The sequence below is a fragment of the Pristis pectinata genome, chromosome 8 (assembly GCF_009764475.1).
Source record: "Pristis pectinata isolate sPriPec2 chromosome 8, sPriPec2.1.pri, whole genome shotgun sequence".
NCBI lineage: Eukaryota > Metazoa > Chordata > Chondrichthyes > Rhinopristiformes > Pristidae > Pristis > Pristis pectinata.
Genome location: NC_067412.1, coordinates 1,061,893 through 1,082,588, shown reverse-complemented (window position 1 = coordinate 1,082,588; position 20,696 = coordinate 1,061,893). Strand labels below are relative to the sequence as shown.

Here is a 20,696-nt window from a genome sequence, read left to right as displayed (position 1 = left end):
AGGCATGAACTCACGGCCCCAACACAGAAGCAAGAGCTGCAGTGGATCTGATCTCACTGGAAGGCACAGTATGGTTAGGAGTGTGGACTGGGCAGTGGTTTAATGGAGACTCTGCATTAATCGGTCAGTAGCAGACTCCTGCTGTCACCACTCTTCATGTTCTCCTGTTCACCCTCTCTTCAGAGTCTCTGCCACCTCAAGGCTACGTCACATTCGGAAACAACCAGGATGAAGATGGAGGGGATATCCGGAACCGTGATGTCACCTCCCCAATTAACGAGCACGATGTTGAGAGCAACGGCAGCAGAGGTAGGGACGGGCCTTCTGATCATTCACACCACCAGTCCTGACCTTGCTGCTGCTCTTGAGCATGTGGATGAGGGAGGGAGGCAGCACACGAGTGTACTGATCAGCAAGTTGTAGAATCATACAGCACAGAAACAGGCCCTTCAGCCCAACTGGTCCATGCTGACTGTGTTCCCCAGAGCTAGTCCCATCTGCCCACGTTTGGCCCAGAGTCCTCTAAACCTCTCCTATCCATGGACGTATCCAGATGGATTTTAAACGTTGCTAATGTGCCCGCCTCAACCACTATTTCAGGCAGCTCATTCCAAATACGCACCACCCTTTGTGTGAAGAAGCTGCCCCTGATGTCCCTTTTAAATCTCTCGCCTCTGATCTTAAACCTCTGCCCTCTTGTATTTAGCACCCCCTCCCTGAGATACGATTTCCCATGCACAAGTCATGCCAATTGTGCCTAATTTAGTCCCTGCCTTTCCAGATGCAGATAGATCCTGTCTGTCAGAATCCCCTCCGTAACTTTCCCACCACATGTCAGGCCTGTAGTGTGTGTGCATGTTGAGTGTGTGAGTCAATGTGCAAGTGAGTGGCTGTGTGTGTCTGGGAGAACATGTACGAGTGTGTGAATCACATCTGTTCATCTCGGCAGAGCCGGCGAGCTGGCTGGTGACCAGATGTTATTTTGTGCTGAGACCTTTGATTGGGACCCTCACTCAAGCCATTAGCAAGTTTCCTTTCATCCTGTGGCCTGGGTTCCCGCTGACCGTTCCTGGTGTATTTTTTCATTCTCTGTGTATTGTGAGCAACAGTGTAGTTGGGTGGGTATCCCCGGGCAACAGATGTTGTAGGCTGATGGCAGGGTCCCTGACGTTGACCGAGAATTTCTCTCTGCTATAGAGGAGAATCCTTTCTGCACCACCGACACCGTGACCATCCATAGGAGCAGCGGCAGCAGCAGTGATGGACTGGCGAGGGCTCAAGGCATTAGCCGCGAGGGGTCCCTGGAGAGTAACGAGGTGAGAGTGGCAGTTAGACAGAGGGATTGTGTGGAGTCATGAGGCAGGGAGAGGGGCTGAGGCAACTTCCATTGCTCTGAATTTCGGGAGTTACATGCTGGAAGTGACACTGCTCTGTGGTCGAGCTGAGCCTCTGTGGCTGGTCTTGCTGCAGTCGTGCGGTTCTGCCCCGCCACACATCTGGTACCTGGAGGCAGTTTAGGGCTGGGGAGGTGGGAAGTGTTTATGGGCGTGAAGGATTAAGCAGTGCCGTGCGGGTCATCCTGGGGAAATGGGGCGTGGGGTCAGTGAAAGCGGGAGATGGAGGTGAGAGTGGCAGGGATGCAAAGTGCTGCAGAGAAGGTGGATGCCAGTCTTGCTGGTTTGTATGTGTGGGGTCAGTCGGGAACGAGGTGAGACGGCTCACCTGGTCAGTGCTGGAGTGTCTACAGGGCTTTGCAGACAGATGTGATAAATTTGTCCTCTGGAGTTATTGTTGTGGAAGACCGTGGGATGGTGTGGAGGGTAGTCTTGGGCTACAGGGTGATATCGATGTGTTGGTGAAATGGGCTGAGAAATGGCAGATGGAGTTCAATGGAGGTAAGTGCGAGGTGATGCATTTTGGGAGCACTGTTGAGGTTAGGACAGACATCAATGGCAGGGTCTAGGAGGACTGAGGAACAGAGATCCTTGACACTGGTGATGCAAGCAGATAATGTGGTTAGGAAGGGATATGGGATAGTTACCTTCATTAGTAAGGGCATTGAATGCAAATGCAGGGAGGTTATGCTCCAACTTTGTAAAACTTTGGTTAGGCCTCATTTGGAATGCTGTGTGCAGTTCTGGTCACCACACTACAGGAAGGATGTGACTGCACTGGAGAGGGAGGAGAGGAGATTCCCCAGGGTGTTGCCTGGATGGAGCAGTTCAGTTATGAGGAGAGACTGGGTCTGTTCTCTCTGCAGCGGAGGAGGTTAAGAAGGGACATGACTGAGGTATATAACATTATGAGGGGTATAGTTAGGGGAGACTGCAGGAAAGTTTTCCCCATAGGTAGATAAAATTAGAGGACACAGCTTTCGGATAAGGGGCAAGAGATTTGAAGGGGGCCCTTTTTTCTTGTACGGAGAGTGGTGAGTGTGTGGAATACACTGGCCGAGAGACTGGTTGAAGCTGGGTCACTGACAATGTTTAAGGAGTGTCTAGATGAGTACTTGAATTGTTTAGGCATGGAAGGGTATGGCTCAGGTGCTGGGAGATGGCATGGGTGTGTTGGGCCAAATGGCCTGTTTCCCTGCTGCACGTCTCTGTGACACAGTGTTGGGTGATGGCCAGTGGGGTTCTGCTTTCTGACCTTGTACTTACGGCAGCACTGGCTTTATTCCTTGAAATCAAATCCCTTGTGTTTCCTGAAGGATTCCGACCAGCCCAGCAGAAGCTGCAACAGAAGGCAGCTGAGAAGTCGCAGAGGGCAAGCAAGAAGCAGTGAGAGCTCCCAGTCCAGGGATAGCGAGACTCCCATCACTCCCAATCCACGGACACTGATCCCGCAGGAGGACGGGGAGAAGTACCAAGGACCTAAGGTACAGCTGGGTGCTGAGAAAAGGGAGTGGGTGGTCCAACAAAGGGAGGGAGCTTCACGTAACCCCGTCCCACCACACTGCTGTTTACTGATTATCTAACACATTAACTCGCAGAGGAGTGAGCCACACTGATGACAGTTGTTAACCCTTTCAACACCAGGAGCTAGGTTGTACTAAAGAGTAGAATACATCAAAACCGCAACATTTTTACACCTTTGCCCTCCCGTCGCCCCCGCCCAGGCATCACAGCGGTGATTCAGTTTCACAGACACGGAGCTCCTTATACTGAGGGGAATTTGACGCTGGGATCTTCCTAGACTGCTGGCTTTGCCACGTCCTGCACTGTGCTTTAAAAACAGAAATTGCTGTAGACACTCAGCAGGTCGGGCAGCATCTGTGGAGAGAGAAACGTTAACGTTTCAGGTTGGAGACGCTCGGTCAGTCAGTCACAGCCACGAGTTAAGGGGCGTTGAACGTGCTCCTGTTGTGTCTCAGGAAAAACAAGGACACTTCCTGCTCCAGCTCCACTTGACTCCTCAATGACACCGGAAAACTCAGCCTTCCTGTCCCTCGTCTGCGCAGCAGACTCGATGGGCAGAGTGGCCTGGTCCCGCTCTCTCACATCAGTCATTTCCCGGGATTTTGTTTGACAGGATTTGCCGGAGTTTCTGGAGCAGATCGGTTGTCTGAAGTATCTTCACATCCTTGAGGAGCAGGACGTGGATCTGCGAATATTCCTCACGCTGACCGAGAGTGACCTGAAGGAAGTGGGCATCACGTGAGTAGGTGAACCACGGAGGTAAAGCCCAGGGTTCCTGATGCGGGGGCACCGGGAGTGGGACAGCGGGGGCATGTCGGGGACCTGTGTGCGGGTAGGGCACGTGAACAGGGCTGGGCGGGGGAACGTGGGGGTGGTGTGGAGGGCTGATAGATGCAAGTCCAGGGAGATGGGACTGGTGGGGAATGGGGGTTGGGTAATGGGGTGACGGTGGGGATGGGGTGACGGTGGGGGATGTGTGTGGGGTAACGGGGTGACAGTGGGGGATGGGGTGGGGTAATGGGGTGAATGTGGGGGTAATGGGTTGACGGTGGGGGGTGGGGTTGGGTAATGGGGTGACGGTGGGGGGTGGGGTTGGGTAATGGGGTGACGGGGGTGGAGTTGGGTAATGGGGTGACGGTGGGGGTGGGGTAATCGGGTGACGGGGTGGGGTAATGGGATGATGGTGGGGGTGGGGTGGGGTAATGGGGTGACGGTGGGGGTGGGGTGGGGTAATAGGGTGACGGGGGTGGGGTAATAGGGTGACGGGGTGGGGGTGGGGTAATGGGGTGACGGTGGGGTAATGGGGTGACGGGGTGGGGTGGGGTAATGGGGTGACGGTGGGGGTGGGGTAATGGGTAGAGTGGGTGGCAGGCTGGGAAGGAGGATGAGGGACATTGGGTGAACATGGTGGGATATAAAGGGGTCAGTAACGAAGCTGTGGGCAGTGTGAACATTGCCCGCGTCTCTGCAGGTTATTTGGACCCAAAAGGAAGATGACGGCAGCAATCGCCCGCTGGCACAGTAATGCTCTCCCCCTCAGCAACAGCCTGGAGCAGGTCTACGCAGACCGGCTGGAAACGGAGATGCAGGAAATGGCCATTCAGCTTCATAAGGTGCAGCTCAAGTCATACGGCTGAAAGCCCCAGTCTGTCTCTTTAATGGGTCTTTCATTTCCCCGAGTAGATAAAGTATCTTAGACACAGAGTGTAGGTCCCTCCGCACCGTCCCATCACACACTCCCGGGGTCAGACACAGAGTGAATCTCCCTCCGCACCGTCCCATCACACACTCCCGGGGTCAGACACAGAGTGAATCTCCCTCCGCACCGTCCCATCACACACTCCCGGGGTCAGACACAGGGTGAATCTCCCTCCGCACCGTCCCATCACACACTCCCGGGGTCAGACACAGAGTGAATCTCCCTCCGCACCGTCCCATCACACACTCCCGGGGTCAGGCACAGGGTGAATCTCCCTCCGCACCATCCCATCACACACTCCCGGGGTCAGACACAGAATGAATCTCCCTCCGCACCGTCCCATCACACACTCCCAGGGTCAGACACAGAGTGAATCTCCCTCCGCACCGTCCCATCACACACTCCCGGGGTCAGACACAGAGTGAATCTCCCTCCACACCGTCCCATCACACACTCCCGGGGTCAGGCACAGGGTGAATCTCCCTCCACACCGTCCCATCGCACACTCCCGGGTTCAGACACGGAGTGAATCTCCCTCCGCACCGTCCCATCACACACTCCCGGGGTCAGGCACAGAGTGAATCTCCCTCCACACCGTCCCATCACACACTCCCGGGGTCAGGCACAGGGTGAAGCTCCCTCTACATCTTCCTGTCACACACTGAGGATAGGAGCAGCATAGGTTAAACACAGAGTAAGGTTCCCTCTACACTACCCTGTCACACACTCCCAGAACAGGGATAGACATGGAGCAAAGCTCCTTCTATGTTGTTTCAGTGTTCAAGGGGTATGTGCAACATGATCACAGTTGTACTGGGTAGTTTTTAACAATGTACACTATGAGATAGATCCTCACTCTTCATGTCCCTCTCTGTCCCTTTTGAATATAAGGCAGCTCTAACATTGAGCAAGAGATGGATCGAACCCTGGTCTCTGGATCATTTCATGTTTTGTGGTTCCTCTGTCAGAAATGTGAGGAAGTGGAAATGCTAACGGGACGCGTGTCACAGGAGCAGGAGCTGCGGGCTGTGGTTGAAGGGTTCTTAATGGAAGATAAAATGGCCTGGAAGCAGCAACAGAAGCAGATCGAGGCGGCACAAGGGGTCTGTCGTGAGACAACCATCATCCTTGAGCAAATCAGGTGAGAGGCCACGTTCAGGAATCAAAGCTATCGAGCTCCTGATGGACTGTATTAAATAAGAGTCATAGACGGGAGGTGGAATCCTTTCCCCATGGTAGGGGTATCAAAAACAAGAGGGCATCGGTTTAAGTGGGAGGCAGGAACTTTAAAGGGGGTTTGAGGGGAAAGTTTTTTTTTAAAACACTTGGTTGATATCTGGAACTGGCAGCCAAAGGCAGTGGTGGAGTTCGATACAGTCACTACGTTTCAGGGACACTTAGGCAGGCACTTGAATAGGCAAGGCATGCAGGATACAGACCGAACGTGGGCAACTTGGATTAGTGTAGACGGGCAAAAGGGTTGGCATGTTAGTGTTGGGCCGAAGGGCCTATGCTGTGCTGTATGATTCTAATAGTGTGGAAGCTAGAAATTGCATTGTTGTCCTTATTAACGTTAAAACAGTGTTGTGGATCACTCAGTCTCTGAGGAGTGAGAACTCTGGCTGGGAGGTTCACACAGCAGCTTTGTGGGGTTTCCCTGGCACCAGTATTGCTGATTTCAGCCCAGTTTTCCTACTGATGTATCACAGGTTCTCACAGTTAACACCAGTCCTTGCTGGAAGCTCTTAAAGAAACATACCACAAAACCAGCAACACCCTTCCAGTTACAGGAGAGGTGTTAGTACTGAAGGAGCAGATGTTGTGTTAAAGGCAAAGGGTGGGAGAGTTCTCTCAGGGATTCACAGTGACTGCAGAAAGAATGTTCTCTGTGTAGAACTACAGGGATTCTGAGGGCCACAGCTGGGAGTTTGCCAGGATGGTCTGAGGGTATGAGTGCTGTCTCTTGGTGCCTGCACCTTCACTGCACACCGCTCTGCCTGCTCCTGTGGGCCGAAGGAAAAACAAAGGTCTCCTGTCCTTGAGTCTAGGTGACCTCCCGAATGCAGTGAAGCTTTTATCTGTCACCTCCTCATTCTCCCGTAGTAGCCAAAGGTCATCCAGTTGCAGGTCCAGTTCCCTAACAGGGTCTGTAAGGAGCTGCAGCTGGATGCACCTCCCGCAGATGGAGGTAGAACACACCACTGACCTGGATCCATTGTCACTATAGCTAGGCACTAATAGACAAAAAGAAACTTGCCAGAAATTTACCTTAGCCTCTTCTTGCCGAAGCCTCTTGAGCCAAAGCCTCAGCTCCCCACTGGTCTGAGAGTCCCACCTCTCGCTCGGAGTCATGGCCCTCGCTACCTGGAAAATGGTAGAGATTAGCAGCAGCCTGCAATGATCCTTCGCCCAGGACACTGGGAAATGACTGCCCTGACCTTGTGTGAGGCTTTGTGTGAGGTCAAAGCAGGTCACAGACCTTAGTGGGGGAAATAATTCAGACCAAATCTTGGCCCATTTAAGAGCACAGTTAGGGGGAAATGGGTTTGGGGAAGCCTGGTCATTTAGAGTAAATGAGAACTCTTGTCTTTTGGACCAGTGGGGTTGAAAATCTCATCTTAGAAGACTTTTATGCTTTGCACTGGTGATAACATATTTGAAGGGTGTTAGTTTTACACTGGAATAAAAGGTACTAGGGAAATGAAAATCCCCTCAGGAGGTCAGTGTGAACTTTCTGGTGGGTGCTAAGGCGTAGAGAAAGGTGCACAGTACTGCCCTACCCTGGGTGAAGCCAGTTCTGGAGTAGTGTGATCAAATTTCCATCCTGGCTGTGTAACTGGTTAGTGGTGTAGCAGGGTAGGTGTGTGACGGGCTGAGTGTGGACCGGGTTATGTGTGTTCCCCACTCGGTGTGTACCACTATAGGTGTGTCCCAGACTGGGTGTGTACACTCTGGGTGTCCCAGCACCTTATGAATGTGGGTTTGGGGGACATGAGGCTGGCGAAGCTGGTTGTTCTTAGAGTAAATAAGACCGCACTCTAAAATAATTGTGTCTTGCTGCCATTAATGTTATCCAGGGGAGTTTTACACTGCATAAAGGTTGCTGGGCAAATAAAAACTGTACTGCAATGTTCAGGGACGAGCTTGCTACCTGTTGCTAAGACATCCAGAAATATCCACAGTTTTGCATGTTGCTGGGTTCAGCCTGTGTGAGACAGGAGAGGCTGAGGTTTACCATGTTCACACTGACAGTGGGTGGGTGTGGAGCAGCACAGAGTCAGTGTGAGCTGTGCATGTGTAACGGGCTGCTGGCTATCCCAGTGGGAGACTCAGCCTTTATCAGGTCAGTAACATCACTGAGCCCCTTGTGTTAACTGCTGAACCACTCCATTGCCTTCTCCATTGAGGTAACTGCTTCACGTTAAACCTCTCTCCCAGAGCCTGCCAGTCTGAGCTACTGAACCGATTCACGGATAGGAGTGGACAGCAGAGGAAAGCAGAGGTTCTGCAGGTGCCACGAAGCACAGAAGAAGGTGAGGTCTCACAGCGCCACTCGCACCCCCATCAGTGCCGCTACCTGCGTGGACCCCAACGCTTCACCCCAGCAGCACAGTTCACGGTGTCCAGATGCAGTTGGTCGACGCTGGCAGGATCTGTCTGCAAACAGCCCCACACGTTTCCACACTCAGCTCTCACCAGGGGCTTCAAGGAGTGGCGGCTGGGCCAGGAAAGGTCTCGATCACTGGCCCTTGTGCTTCCAACCTTCCGTTTCCCAGGGTGGGCTTGAGGAAGGCTGGAAGTGAGGCACTCTGTCGGGGATCCTCACCCACATCATGGTGGGGGGGGTCAAACCCTGCAACGGACAAGCTCGGCGAGCGGTGCTGAGTGCCACATTGGGGGGGGGGGGGGGTGGCGGAGAGGGGGTTGAGACACGGTCGGGGGAGGGGAGGGGGGACTGATACACTGTTGTGAGTGGGGAGGGGGTGAGTCCAGTGCTGGTAGAAGGACAATGCTGAATTAATGCTCTCCTGCTCTGACGGATGGGGCTGGATTTTGCCGGCTGCTCTGAGGCTACGGGCATCTTCTGCCCTGTAGGAATGGGGCATTTCCGTGCGCCTTCTCTCACCCCACCGTGCCCGAACTGCAACAATCGGGGTGTGGGTGGAGCCCCGCAGAGCTGGGAGCTCACTCAGTGGGTCAGTGAGACCTGCTCTGTGATCCTCTCCCACACGGTTTCTCTTCACTTCCGACTTAGAAACAGTTTTCAGGAGCAGAATCCTGTCCCAACTTGGGGGCTGCCTGCGGTGATTTGGCTGAGAGTGTAGGTGGCATGATCAGTACGTTTGTGGATGACACCAACATTGCTGGTGTGGTGGACAGTGAGGGAGGTCGTCTGAGGTTACAACAGGATTTCAGTCAACTGGGAAAGTGAGCAGGGGAGCGGCAGATGGAATTTAACTTGGACAAGTGCAAAGTGATGCATTTTGGAAAGTTAAACCAGGGCAGGACTCATACAGTGAATGACAGGACACTGGGGGCTGTTGTAGAACAGAGAGACCTAGGGGTACAGGTACATGGTTCCCTGAGAGTGGTGACACAGGTGGACGGGGTGGGGAAGAAGGCGTTTGGCACACTTGCCTTCATTGGATGGGGCATTGAGTACAGGAGTTAGGATGTCATGTTACAGCTGTATAGGACATTGGTGAGACCACTTCTGGACTATTGTGTGCAGTTCTGGCCATCATCCTATAGGAAGGATGTGACTAAGCTGGTGAGGGTGCCAGAAAGATTCACAGGGATGGTGCCGGGACTGGAGGGCTTGAGTTATAAGGAGAGACTGGATGGGCCGGGACTGTTCTCCCTGGAGTGAAGGAGGCTGAGGGGGGACATTTATAGAGGTTTATAAAACCATGAGGGGCATCGATAGGGCGGTGGTCACAGTCTGTTTCCCAGCGTAGAATAGTCTAAAACTTGAGGGCACAGGTTTAAGGTGAGAGGGGAGAGATTTAAAGGGAACCTGAGGGGCAAATTATTCAGAGGGTGGTGGGTGTGTGGAACGAGATGAAGTGGGTGAGGCAGGTACAGTAACAACATTTAAAAGACGTGGACATGGATAGGAAGGGTTCAGAGGGATATGGGCCAACCATGGGCAGATGGGACTAGCTCAGGAAGACACTGGTCAGCATGGACGAGTTGGGTTGAAGGGCCTGTTTCCATGCTGTATAACTGAGTCAGGTTACTGAGGTGTATATGACCAGTCTGTTGGTGTGAATAAGCTTAGTTCTTTCTCTTTCCAGAAGGCCTGGCTGATTGGAAATCTGTTCTGGGATCCCTGAGCATACTGGAGCTCAGCACAACGCTGAAAGAATGCACACTAGAAATGGGTGAGCATGGGCTGGGGGCGAGGTCTGTCTGTGTGTGTCACAGAGCGCTTGGTATACGGGTACCAGCAGCCTCGTGTGCTGGGGCCACCGTGACTCCTTCCCTATCAGGAAGCAAATGGCTGGGATAATGCTCTGGGAGTGTGTTTGCCCATGGATAGGAAATGCTTTGTGCATTGACTGAACCGTAACTCCTCGATTTTGCAGACCGTACCTGGAGAGCAATGGTCAGGGTGACCCTGCATTAGGTTTGAAAGGTGCCTGGATGACCTGTGGGCCTACAGTCCAAGGGTTGGAAGCTCTCCCTGTCTCGGCCAGAGTTTCTTGGCCATCATGAATTTCCCTGGCTCCCCCTGCGCCACAGATGATCAGATCCTTTGAGCACTGCTTGGCTTGGTCCAAGTCTGAAGCTGTGTTTATGGTTCTAGGTAAAGCTGTACAAAGAATTGAAAAGAATCTGGAGACCCTGCTGAATGCAGACAAGAAAAGGACAGAGTGGGCACAGAATGCCGATATCTGACAGGTGGGTGAAGCACTGGTAACCCCTCTGTCAGGGTCCATGTGTTCCCTCCCCTGTCCCCCGCCTCTCTCGGGGTCTGTGCCGTTCACCCCCACCCACACTCCGACTTTCTCCTGCCCCATCTCCCTCTCACACCATGGCTGGTTGTGCTTGTGGCTAACCCTCCTTCCTCTCCTGCTTAGATCCTTCGCTGTTGGATTGCCGAGGGATTCGTCGAATCCAGTATTCGCTGACGACGGAGGGTGAAGTGCCACCCTGGAGAAAAGCAGCTTTTCTGTGCTGGCTCCTGACTGAGGGACAGACGGGAGAGTGAAACTGCTGGGCTCTGGCCCAGGCAGTGACGTACAGGACCGGGAGCAGCTCCTGTGATGCAGCATAGCGATGGGGAGATGACTGTTCTCAGCACAGGCAGGCACCCTGTCACCTGGCTCTCTCCATGACAGGCCCTGGAGATGGTGGTGGTTCAGCCAGTCCTCAGCAGGAGGTTCCGGTACGGTGCAGACTGAGGGAACAGGTTCCTGATCCCACACTCCCACCAACGTGTTACATGCACTGAGGAATGTCTTTGCTGAAATCTGGAAGCTTCAGCCCTCAGGGCAGCCGCGAAACCATCAGCCAGCGGTATGTGGGGTAACTGGAGACCTGTTGTTTAACACTACACACGGACTGATGCCTGCGCTGTCACCTTGCAGAAAGTGGGACCTAGACCAGTCAACCACCTCAACCAATGAACTGTGACATTCCAGGGAACACGGCCTGGACCAATGAGCTGTGACTTTACATAACAGGCCGCAACTTATGAAGAAACCATTTGATTACTGAATAAACAAGTTCCATGTGACTGAGGCAGGATATGATGCTGCCAATGTGCTGTGTGTGGGTCTGTACCAGCAATGTTAACCACAGGCACCCACAGCTCACGTCAACGTTAACCACGGGCACCCACAACTCACGTTTCCTTGGTTTCATTGGAGTATTATGATTCTAAACACAATATACAAAGTTATTGCAACACAGCCTGGTTATAGTGAGGTTTATACCCCTGTGTGGGGTTTATACCCCCTGTATGGGGGTTATAGTGGGGTTTATACCCGTGTTGAGGATAAATCCACCTGTGTGTGGGCTGTAACCCTTGTGGGGTACAGGCAGTGATGACCAGCCTCACTAAATGTACACACCTGGGATCTATTTACACATGGGGTGGGGGTTTCTGTCTCTCAGGCACTGAGTTTCAGACCCTCACCATTCCACCCCTTATCCCCACCCCCCCCCCCCCCCCCCCCGATCCTTACACCAACTACTTTAATTCTCTGCCCCTGGAGTCTCTATCTTCTTTTGGTCAGCATGGACAAGTTGGGTGGAAGGGCCTTGTACCTGTGCTGTATAATTCCACCCCCCCCCCCCCCCCCCCCGCACACAAACACACACACACACATGCACACATCTGCACGCACACAAACACAACCTGTGGAAGTGTGTGAATTAGAACCTAGAACAGTACAGCACAGGAACAGGGCCCTCGGCCCTCATTATTGTGCCTATTTAATTAAACTAGTAATCAAATGCCCAACGAAACGAATCCCTTCTGCCTGCACAGTGCCCGGCTCCCTCCATTCTCTGCACATTCATGGGCCTGTCTAAGAGCCTCTTGAACCCCTCAATTGTATCTGCTTCTGCCACCACCCCAGGCAGTGCATTCCAGGCACCCACCACTCTCTGTGTAATAAACTTGCCCCGCACATCTCCTTTAAACTTTCCCCCTCTCAACTTAAATGCATGCCCTCTAGTATTAGACATTTCAATTTTGGGGAAATGATACTGGCTGTCTATCTATGCCCCTCATAATCTTATAAACCTCTGTCAGATCGCTCAGTCTCTGCTGCTCCAGAGAAAACAACCCAAGTTTGTCCAACCGCCTTATAGCTCATGCCCTCTAATCCAGGCAGCATCTTGGTAAACCTCTTCTGCACCCTCTCCAAAGCCTCCACATCCTTCCTGTAATGGGGTGACCAAAACTGAATGCAATACTCCAGATGTGGCCTAACTAAAGCTTTATAAAGCTGCAGCATAACTTCCTGACTCTTGAACTCAATGCCTCGACTAACAAAGGCAAGCATGCCATATACCTTCTTTACCACCCTATCAACATGTGTAGCACTTTCAGGGAGCTATGAACTTGGACCCCAAGATCCCTCTGCTCATCAACACTGTTCAGGGTCTTGCCATTAACAGTGTACTGTCTCTTTACATTTGATCTCCCCAGGCGCACCACTTCACATTTGGCCGGGTTGAACTCCATCTGCCATTTCTCTGCCCATATCTGCAACTGATCTGTATCCCACTGTATCCTTTGCCAGCCTTCTACACTATCCACAGCACCACCAGTCTTCGTATCATCTGCAAACTTACTAACCCACCCATGTACATTTTCATCCAAGTCATTCATAAACATCACAAAACAGCAGAGGTCCCAGTACGGATCCCTGTTGAACACCACTAGTCTCAGACCTCCAGCTAGAATAAGTCCCATCAACCACTACCCTCTGTCTTCTATGGGAATTGTTGGGGTGTGATACAGGTGACCCAGCCGTCTGCAGAGGTGGACAAGGTGGGATGTCAGAGCAGAGGAGGTACGTTAGCACGCGAAGAATAGGAGGATGACTGGATTGAGGGTAGGACCGGTCAGGGACAAAAGAGGAAACGTGCCTGGAGTTGGAAGAGGTAGGGGAGGTCCTTGATGAATACCGAAGAAGGGCCCTGACCTGAAACATTGACTGCCTGCTTTTCTCCACGGATGCTGCCTGGCCTGCTGAGTTCCTCCAGCATCATCATGATTTTCATCTAGATTCCAGCATCTACGGTCCTTTGTTTCTCTAGACCTGGTCATGTGTTCCGTCTCCCAATGTTTTCACATGGAAAGCGGCACTGTCTGATCACGCGAGGTGGGGAAACTGGGATAAGGGAATAGAGTCCTCACAGGAAGCAGGTTGTAATCCAAGGGACCTGGTAGGTGGGAGGAAAAGTAACGGTGAGAATTGGAATTATGTTGATAAAGTTCTCTGGACTCAAGGGGAGAGCTGGAATCAGCACAGCTCGACATCACTGCAACACGCAGTCAAAGGGCAGGGAGTGTCCTGCAGATCAGACGGTTGTGTGGGGAGTGTGAGGGGTTGTGTTTGACCATTGCAGAAATCAACCAAGATCCATAGAAGGTGCCAAGAAATATAATAGCAAGGTATCAGCATGCAAGCTGCCCGCTCCTTGGTGTCGACTTCAGATTCGTCGAAGACAAAGTGAGAGGGTTTGAAAGTGTCAGTACCTTTGCTGAAGGGCTGGGAGCTCTGCTCCCCCAACAGCTGAACAACTGATCGACAAAAAACAGAGCCCTGCAAACAGCGGGTCAGGCACCATATGTGACAAATGAAATTGTTAATATTTCAGGCTGAGCACCTCTGAGAACGGATCTAATCAACACATCCAGTCACATTGAAAAGATGGATGGGATACTCCACACACCCACAGCACTGAAGTATCAAAGCCTCTGGTTCCATCCCTGTGCTGGCTGCTGGCTGCACACCGTTGTCCCACATTCTGGTGCAGTCAGCGAGCTGAAACAGTAACTCTGCTTCTCCTTCCATGAGTGCCGCCTGGCGTGCTGAGTGCTTCCAGCATTATTTGTCAATAGAGTCACACAGCAAAGAAATAGGCCCTTCGGCCCACAGTTTCCCTGCTGATCATCACTCATCCCACTTCCCAGCCTGCTGTCAATTCCTTTCACCTGATGGGAACACATTGGTCCCAAGCCCTCACTACATCACTTCTGAATGACTCCCACTTGTCCACCCGCGGGTAGCTTCCCCTGGTCTAACCTTGCGAGGTCCTGCTTTACAATAGTGAAATCAGCCTTTGCTCCACCCCACCCACCTCCAAATTCAGGACCTTAATTTCCAGACCATCCTTAGCTCTTCCCTTAACTACCTTTGAACTTAGAGAGTTACTGAACAAGGAACAGGACAGGAACAGGCCCTTTGGTCCACCATGTCTGTGCCGAGACTAATCTGTCTGCACATGGTCCGTATCCCTCCAGTCCCGGCCTGTCCATATGTCTATCTAAATGTTTACTGCAATCTTATCTCCTTCCACCACTTCCCCCCACAGCCCACCACTGCCTGTGTAAAAAAACTTGCCATGCACACCTTTAAACTTTCCCCCTCTCACTCTGAAGCTGTACCCTCTTATATTTAACATTTCCACCCTGAGAAAAAGACTGACTGTCTACCGTATCTATGCCTCTCATAACTTTATAAACCTCTATCAGGTCTCCCCTCAGCCTCCGACGCTCCAGAGAAAACAACCCAAGTTTGTCCAACCTCTCCTTATGGCTAACAAGCTCCAGTCCAGGCAAGATTCTGTTGAACCACTTCTGCACCCTCTCCAAAGCCTGCACATCCTTCCCATAATGTGGCAACCAGACACACACGACACCCCAAATGCAGCCTAACCAAAGTTTTGCACAGCTGCAGCATGACTCCCTGACTTTGCCACTCAATGCCCTGACCAAAGAAGGCAAGCACGCCACACGCCTTCCTTACCTCCCTGTCCACTTGCATCGCCACTTTCAGGGAGCTGTGGACTTGCACCCCAAGGTCCCTTTGTACATCAATGCTCCTGAGGATTCCGCCATTTACTGTACACGTTTACATCTGACCTCCCAAAATGTATCACCTTACACTTGTCCGGATTAAACTCCTACTATTTCTCCGCCCATACTTCCAACTGACCTCTGCCCTGCTGTGCCCTTTCACAACCTTCCTCCTTCCACAATTCCACCAATTTTTGTGTTGTCTGCAAACTTACTAATCAGAGCAGCTACACTGTGTTCCAATATATCACAGACGACAGTGCTCTCAGCACTGATCCCTGTGGAACACCACCGGTCACAGACGTTCGGTCAGAAAATACACTCCTCCACCACTACCTTGTCGTCTATGACCAAGAAATTCTGAATCCAATTTACCAATGCACTGCGGATCCCATGCGCCTTAATCTTCTGGATCAGCCCACCATGAGGGTCCTTGTGAAATGCTTTACTAAAGTCCATGTAGACACCAGCCACTGCCCGACCCTCATCAATCATCCCCGTCGCTCCTTCAAGGTTTTGATCACTATCTCCACTCTCCCACCTACTCACGGGGCTACATCACCGAGGATTGGATCCAGTACTGCCCTTCTCTACCCAGGCCATCTACACACTGGGTCAAAAGGTTTTAAAAATTTTACCTTCTCTACACCCTTCATACTAAAGAACATTTGGGAAGCTGAAATCTTCTACTACAATAACATAGAGTAAGTACAACCTTGGAGGTCCTGCTCTTTAAATCCTCGTTCCCCATATTCATGTTGCAGGATTTGACCAACCTTTTTACCTGTCATTAGTACCAAAGTGGACCACGACCTCCGTCACCTTTAGAATGCCCTGTAACTATTCCGTGACATCCTTGACCCCTCACCCATTCCTTCCAACTGCCTTTCCTTAAGCTTCAGAGTGACCACCTCTCAACAACGTGCATCCATGTAACTTTCAGCCTCACAGATGTAGCACAGGCCTCCTGCCAAATCCCAGCCCTTAAACTGGAGGCATCTCCCACAGTTGTAGTCACACAGACCACAAGGAGCATCTCCTGCTGGTATAAGACAATTGAATGTTTCCCTAGTACGATAAAATGGACTGTTGACCTCACAATCTACCTTGTTGTGGCCTTGCACCTTATTGTCTGCCTGCACTGAACTTTCTCTGTAACGCTTTATTCTGCATTCTGTGTTGTTTTACCCTGTACTACCTCAATGCACTGATGTGATGAATTAATCGGTATGAACGGTATGCAAGACAAGTTTTTCACTGTACCTCGGTACATGTGGCAATAATATTCCACTGCCAGCCTTGGAGAACTGAGCTCACCTACAATACTTTCAATTTAGGAGAGTCCCCTTAAAGCAGCCTGGATTGTATTCCCACACTTTACAGGAACTACAAAAGAATGAAAGTATTCACTAACCACCTGCCTGAGCCGCACCTTTGCAGCTTGTACTGACGTCTCTGGACAAACACTCTGGTGGGTCAGCTGAACTTCACTGAGTGCGATTGAGGAAGGTGCAGGGGCAGGTTCCTCGACCACCCGCGCACCTGGAACCTGAGGGAGAGCAGCCTGCGAGGACGCAGCTGTACAAACTACTACTCCGATCATTAATTTAGGATAAATCTAACGAAATAACGGAGAAAGCCCGCACCCTGAGACCTCGGCACTCCAAGGTCGGCTGAGCAAACCCTTTGCAAGAAAGTGCTGAGCGCTCCAACATCTGCAGAATCTCATTGATGATACTTTGCAGCGTCTGCAATATTCTGCTGTTGGTATTTTGCGGTACCTGCAATATTCTGCTGTTGGTATTTTGCGGTACCTGCAATATTCTGCTGTTGGTATTTTGCGGTACCTGCAATATTCTGCTGTTGGTATTTTGCGGTACCTGCATAATTCTGCTGTTGGTATTTTGCGGTACCTGCATAATTCTGCTGTTGGTATTTTGCGGTACCTGCAATATTCTGCTGTTGGTATTTTGCGGTACCTGCAATATTCTGCTGTTGGTATTTTGCGGTACCTGCATAATTCTGCTGTTGGTATTTTGCGGTACCTGCAATATTCTGCTGTTGGTATTTTGCGGTACCTGCAATATTCTGCTGTTGGTATTTTGCGGTACCTGCAATATTCTGCTGTTGGTATTTTGCGGTACCTGCAGCGTTTTGCCGGGAATATTCCGCTGCCTTTGCACAGCCCAGTGCAGAGACCGTGTGCTGCGCCCCCTGTCGGCTTCTCCGACAGCGACGGGAAAGGCAGCATCCCGACATTCCGTGCGAACATCTGCATAATTTATTCACTTTGGACGTTCGCCGGCAAACGCGCGCAGAATTTCTCCGCAAACGTTCCCGCCGTTTTATCGCCCCCCCACCCCCCCTCCCCGCTACAACGGCGAAGGGGTTCCGCAGCAACGGAGGTGCTCACCCTGGGCTAAAGGTGTGGTCCCCGCAGCCAGGACCCCGCCCCGCCGGTGGCTCGGTAAAAGGGTTTCTGCCGTGAGTGGCACTCGGGCGGGGCCCCGCGCCTCGTCCGTGCGGAATCGATATCAAGAGATTTCGGAAGCACAATTTTTGTTCTGAGGGGCTGCTGGTGACCGAGCGTCCCGGCGCCCCGCGGTGCCCGTGTTCAAGGCAGAGCGAGTGTAGCCGCGGTTTTCCCCGCGCCGGAGGCTGGTGTTGCGGGGCTCCGTCTCTCTTAACGCTGGGGTGTGCGGTGGGTCTGACACAAGGTATCTCCCTCGTTGCACATCTGACTCTTCCGTCAGCGGGGGAGCCCGATTCCAGCCGCGCTTATGGAATGAGTTTCAAGTTCATCATGTTTCCGCTCTTCGGAGAGGAGACGTGACAGAGGTGTAGAAGATATTAAGAGGAATATATAGTGTGGACAGCCAGCGCCTCTTTCCCAGGGCACCAATCTCAATACGATAGGACATGGCTTTAAGGTAATGGGTGGGAAGTTCAAGGGAGATGTCAGAGGGAGGTTTTTCACTCAGAGAGTGGTTGGGGCATGGAATGCGCTGCCTGGGGGGTGGTGGAGGCTGATACATTGGTCAAGTTCGAGAGCTTGCTAGATGAGTGGTGAGTGCGGGGAATGGGCTTCCGGAAACGGTGGTGGAGGCGGATACGGTAGGGTCTTTCAAGAGACTGTTAGATCGGTACATGAGCTGAGTGAATACAGGGCTATGTGCCTAGTAATTTCTAGGGTAGGGACCTGTTCGGCACAGCTTTGTGGGCCGAAGGGCCTGAATTGTGCTGTAATTGTTCTATAAGCAGATGGAGGAATTTAAAATAGGGGGATATGTGGGAGGAAGGGGTTAGATCGTCTTAGGCGAGGTTTAAAGGTTGGCACAACATTGTGGGCTGAAGGGCCTGTATTGTGCTGTGCTGTATGGTTCTATCTTGCTTCACAGCCGTCTTACAGGTTTTTGTTCGTTCCAATCCCTGGAATGAATCCCTTGACAAAAACCTGCAGGAACTCAGCGGGTTAGGCAGCATCTATGGAGGGAACTGGACAGTCGACGAATACCGGTTGATCAGCTGGAATCTAGTGTCCAAAACCTTAAAGCGTGACAAGAAGATTTTTGTATGATACCTTGTTCTTGGAAGATGCCAGAATACTTTGCAGCAATGAAATGCTTTAAATATAATTACTGTGGTAATGTAGACTAAATTATTGCAAAGCAAGATCCCAGAATGATAATACTTGATGTTGGTTGAGGGATCAATATTGGAAGGATTCTGAAGAGATCGCCCTCAGGGGCTCTTTCACTTCCAGCTCCGTGAGCAGCTGGAGCCGAGGTTTAACGACCCATTTGTCAACCCCAACAGCTCAACGAGCTCAGGAGCGTCAATGGAAGCACACGAGATGCTGGAATCTGGCGCAAAAAAATTTCAAAAACTGCTGGAAAAACTCAGCGGGTCGAGCAGCGTCTGCGGAGGCAAAGGGCCGGCTGACGATTCGGGTTGAGGCCCTGAATCGGGACTGACGGCGCAGCCTCGTGGCCCAGAAACACCACTGACCCTCTTTAGTAGGTGACATTCCTTGCAAATTGTAATTCTGGTAAGAATATCGTGCGCGTTGATCGTATAAAAACACCAGAAACAAAGTTGGAATTTAAAAGATGAACAGCTGATTTATAGGTTGTTAAATTTCATTTTTTGATGAAAAGTAATTTCATTACAAAGAAATTCAAACCATATTTAAAAGTGCAAAGTACCATTAATTGTGACTAAATGTAATAAAACCGTTTATTTTTATCGCCCACAGGATGCGGTCCGCGTTTATTGCCCGTTGAACATTTGCCCTGATTTGTAGCTCGCCCACCGATTCCCGGGAGTTCATCACATTGTGGGTCCTGACATCAGGACTCCCCGGGTAACGGCACCGGATTCAATTCCAGGAGAGTCCCGCAGGCGGGCGGTTTTCTGACCAAACTAATTAATTCCCCGCGAACTTGACCCTCAGTCCCAGCTCCAGCTTTTGCGCAGTAACACACCGCTACTCGCTGGATAAACAAAGATTCCGCACCGACGTTGTCCACCACAGTCAGCACCAGGACATCACCACCTGTGAGTCACTCTCCAGGCTGGTTAACCGGAGCCTCGGACGTTCCCCCGACCTTGGATCTTAGCGGGTGTCCGGAGACGCGTTTGTTCCGCCTCCCTCAGCTCCGAGCCGGTCACAGCGAGCGGGGGTGCCAGCCAGACATCAGGAGGTGACTGCCCGACCGCAGCGGCTCCTCTGGACGGCTGCAGGCGGCAGCCGGCGTTGTAAAGGTTTAATAAACCGAGTGCAGCGGCGAGTGTCCGAGGCGGGGTGTTCACTCTTTTCTCGCACTGGTTAATTCAGAAGAATCTGCACATCGAACCCAGCACTGGAGCCCGAAGGTTTTAGTGAATTAATATTGCACTTAAAAATGTTCAAGTATCTCCTGGAGCAGGGAGGGAGCCCGGACACCGTGACCGGCCCTGAGACGCTGTGATCTGCAGACCACAGACTTGGTGCTTGGCTCCGCTCGCACCGACGTCGTTTAATTGCTTCAAACCCCAAACTGAAGGAGTTTGGAGAGTGGGCAAAGTTTTGCAGTGACCGAACTTTCAGTCGGTCTCCAGGTGGGGTTTTTAGTGGTGTTTTTGCCCAGTGGACCCGGTCTGTGACAAGGGGCAGAGATCCCCGGGAGGTGTCTGCGGGCGGTGGGTCTGTGGCCCCGCAGTCTGGGACACGGGGGGGGGGGGTGCGACAGTGCCGGGGGGCTGTGTGGCCCGGACCCCAGGACCCTGCCCCGTCCCCCGTGTGGCCCCTCTGTACCACCCACCCCCCGATCTCCGGCTCCGAGTCCAAGGGCCTTGGGGGGACCTCGGGGCACCTGCCGGGGGTGGGGCAGATTCACCGGGTGGCGGGATGGCCGCGGGGGTGGGGGGGGGGGGGGGTCCGGACTGTGTTCAGGTTACAGGAGTGAGAGGAGATTGAAACTTCCAGAGGCGGATGTGAGATGTTCCCCCTCCCCCCAAACCCCAACCGCCCTGGGGGGGGGAGGATGTGGGGGGA

The 20,696-nt window shown here is 52.1% G+C and overlaps 1 protein-coding gene, 2 long non-coding RNA genes and 1 other non-coding gene across 5 annotated transcripts in view; 3 read left to right on the top strand and 1 right to left on the bottom strand.

Moving 5' to 3' along the window:
* The window catches only part of anks3 (ankyrin repeat and sterile alpha motif domain containing 3), a 20,111-nt gene extending 8,620 nt beyond the window's left edge, over window positions 1–11,491 (top strand). Inside the window, exons 8-17 of one of the 2 annotated variants that reach the window (XM_052022562.1) lie at window positions 184–309; window positions 1,198–1,316; window positions 2,711–2,878; window positions 3,532–3,656; window positions 4,390–4,531; window positions 5,586–5,758; window positions 8,056–8,150; window positions 9,918–10,001; window positions 10,427–10,521; window positions 10,701–11,491. In XM_052022562.1, coding sequence (XP_051878522.1) covers window positions 184–309; window positions 1,198–1,316; window positions 2,711–2,878; window positions 3,532–3,656; window positions 4,390–4,531; window positions 5,586–5,758; window positions 8,056–8,150; window positions 9,918–10,001; window positions 10,427–10,518 — 1,124 coding nt within the window. In that variant the 3' untranslated portion in view covers window positions 10,519–10,521; window positions 10,701–11,491. Of the gene's footprint in view, window positions 1–183; window positions 310–1,197; window positions 1,317–2,710; window positions 2,879–3,531; window positions 3,657–4,389; window positions 4,532–5,585; window positions 5,759–8,055; window positions 8,151–9,914; window positions 10,002–10,426; window positions 10,522–10,700 lie in introns of both variants that reach the window. The other variant, XM_052022560.1, reaches the window with a different exon arrangement.
* LOC127573946 (uncharacterized) lies at window positions 3,175–17,659 on the bottom strand. The gene is made up of 3 exons (XR_007956842.1): window positions 17,574–17,659; window positions 6,886–6,981; window positions 3,175–3,636 (listed from the first exon to the last, which is right to left on the bottom strand). It is a non-coding gene; the product is annotated as an uncharacterized LOC127573946 (long non-coding RNA).
* Window positions 17,629–17,762, top strand: LOC127573966 (U11 spliceosomal RNA). The gene has a single exon (XR_007956852.1). It is a non-coding gene; the product is annotated as a U11 spliceosomal RNA (small nuclear RNA).
* On the top strand, window positions 17,631–20,696 carry LOC127573945 (uncharacterized). Its single transcript, XR_007956841.1, has 3 exons — window positions 17,631–17,877; window positions 18,977–19,176; window positions 19,416–20,696. It is a non-coding gene; the product is annotated as an uncharacterized LOC127573945 (long non-coding RNA).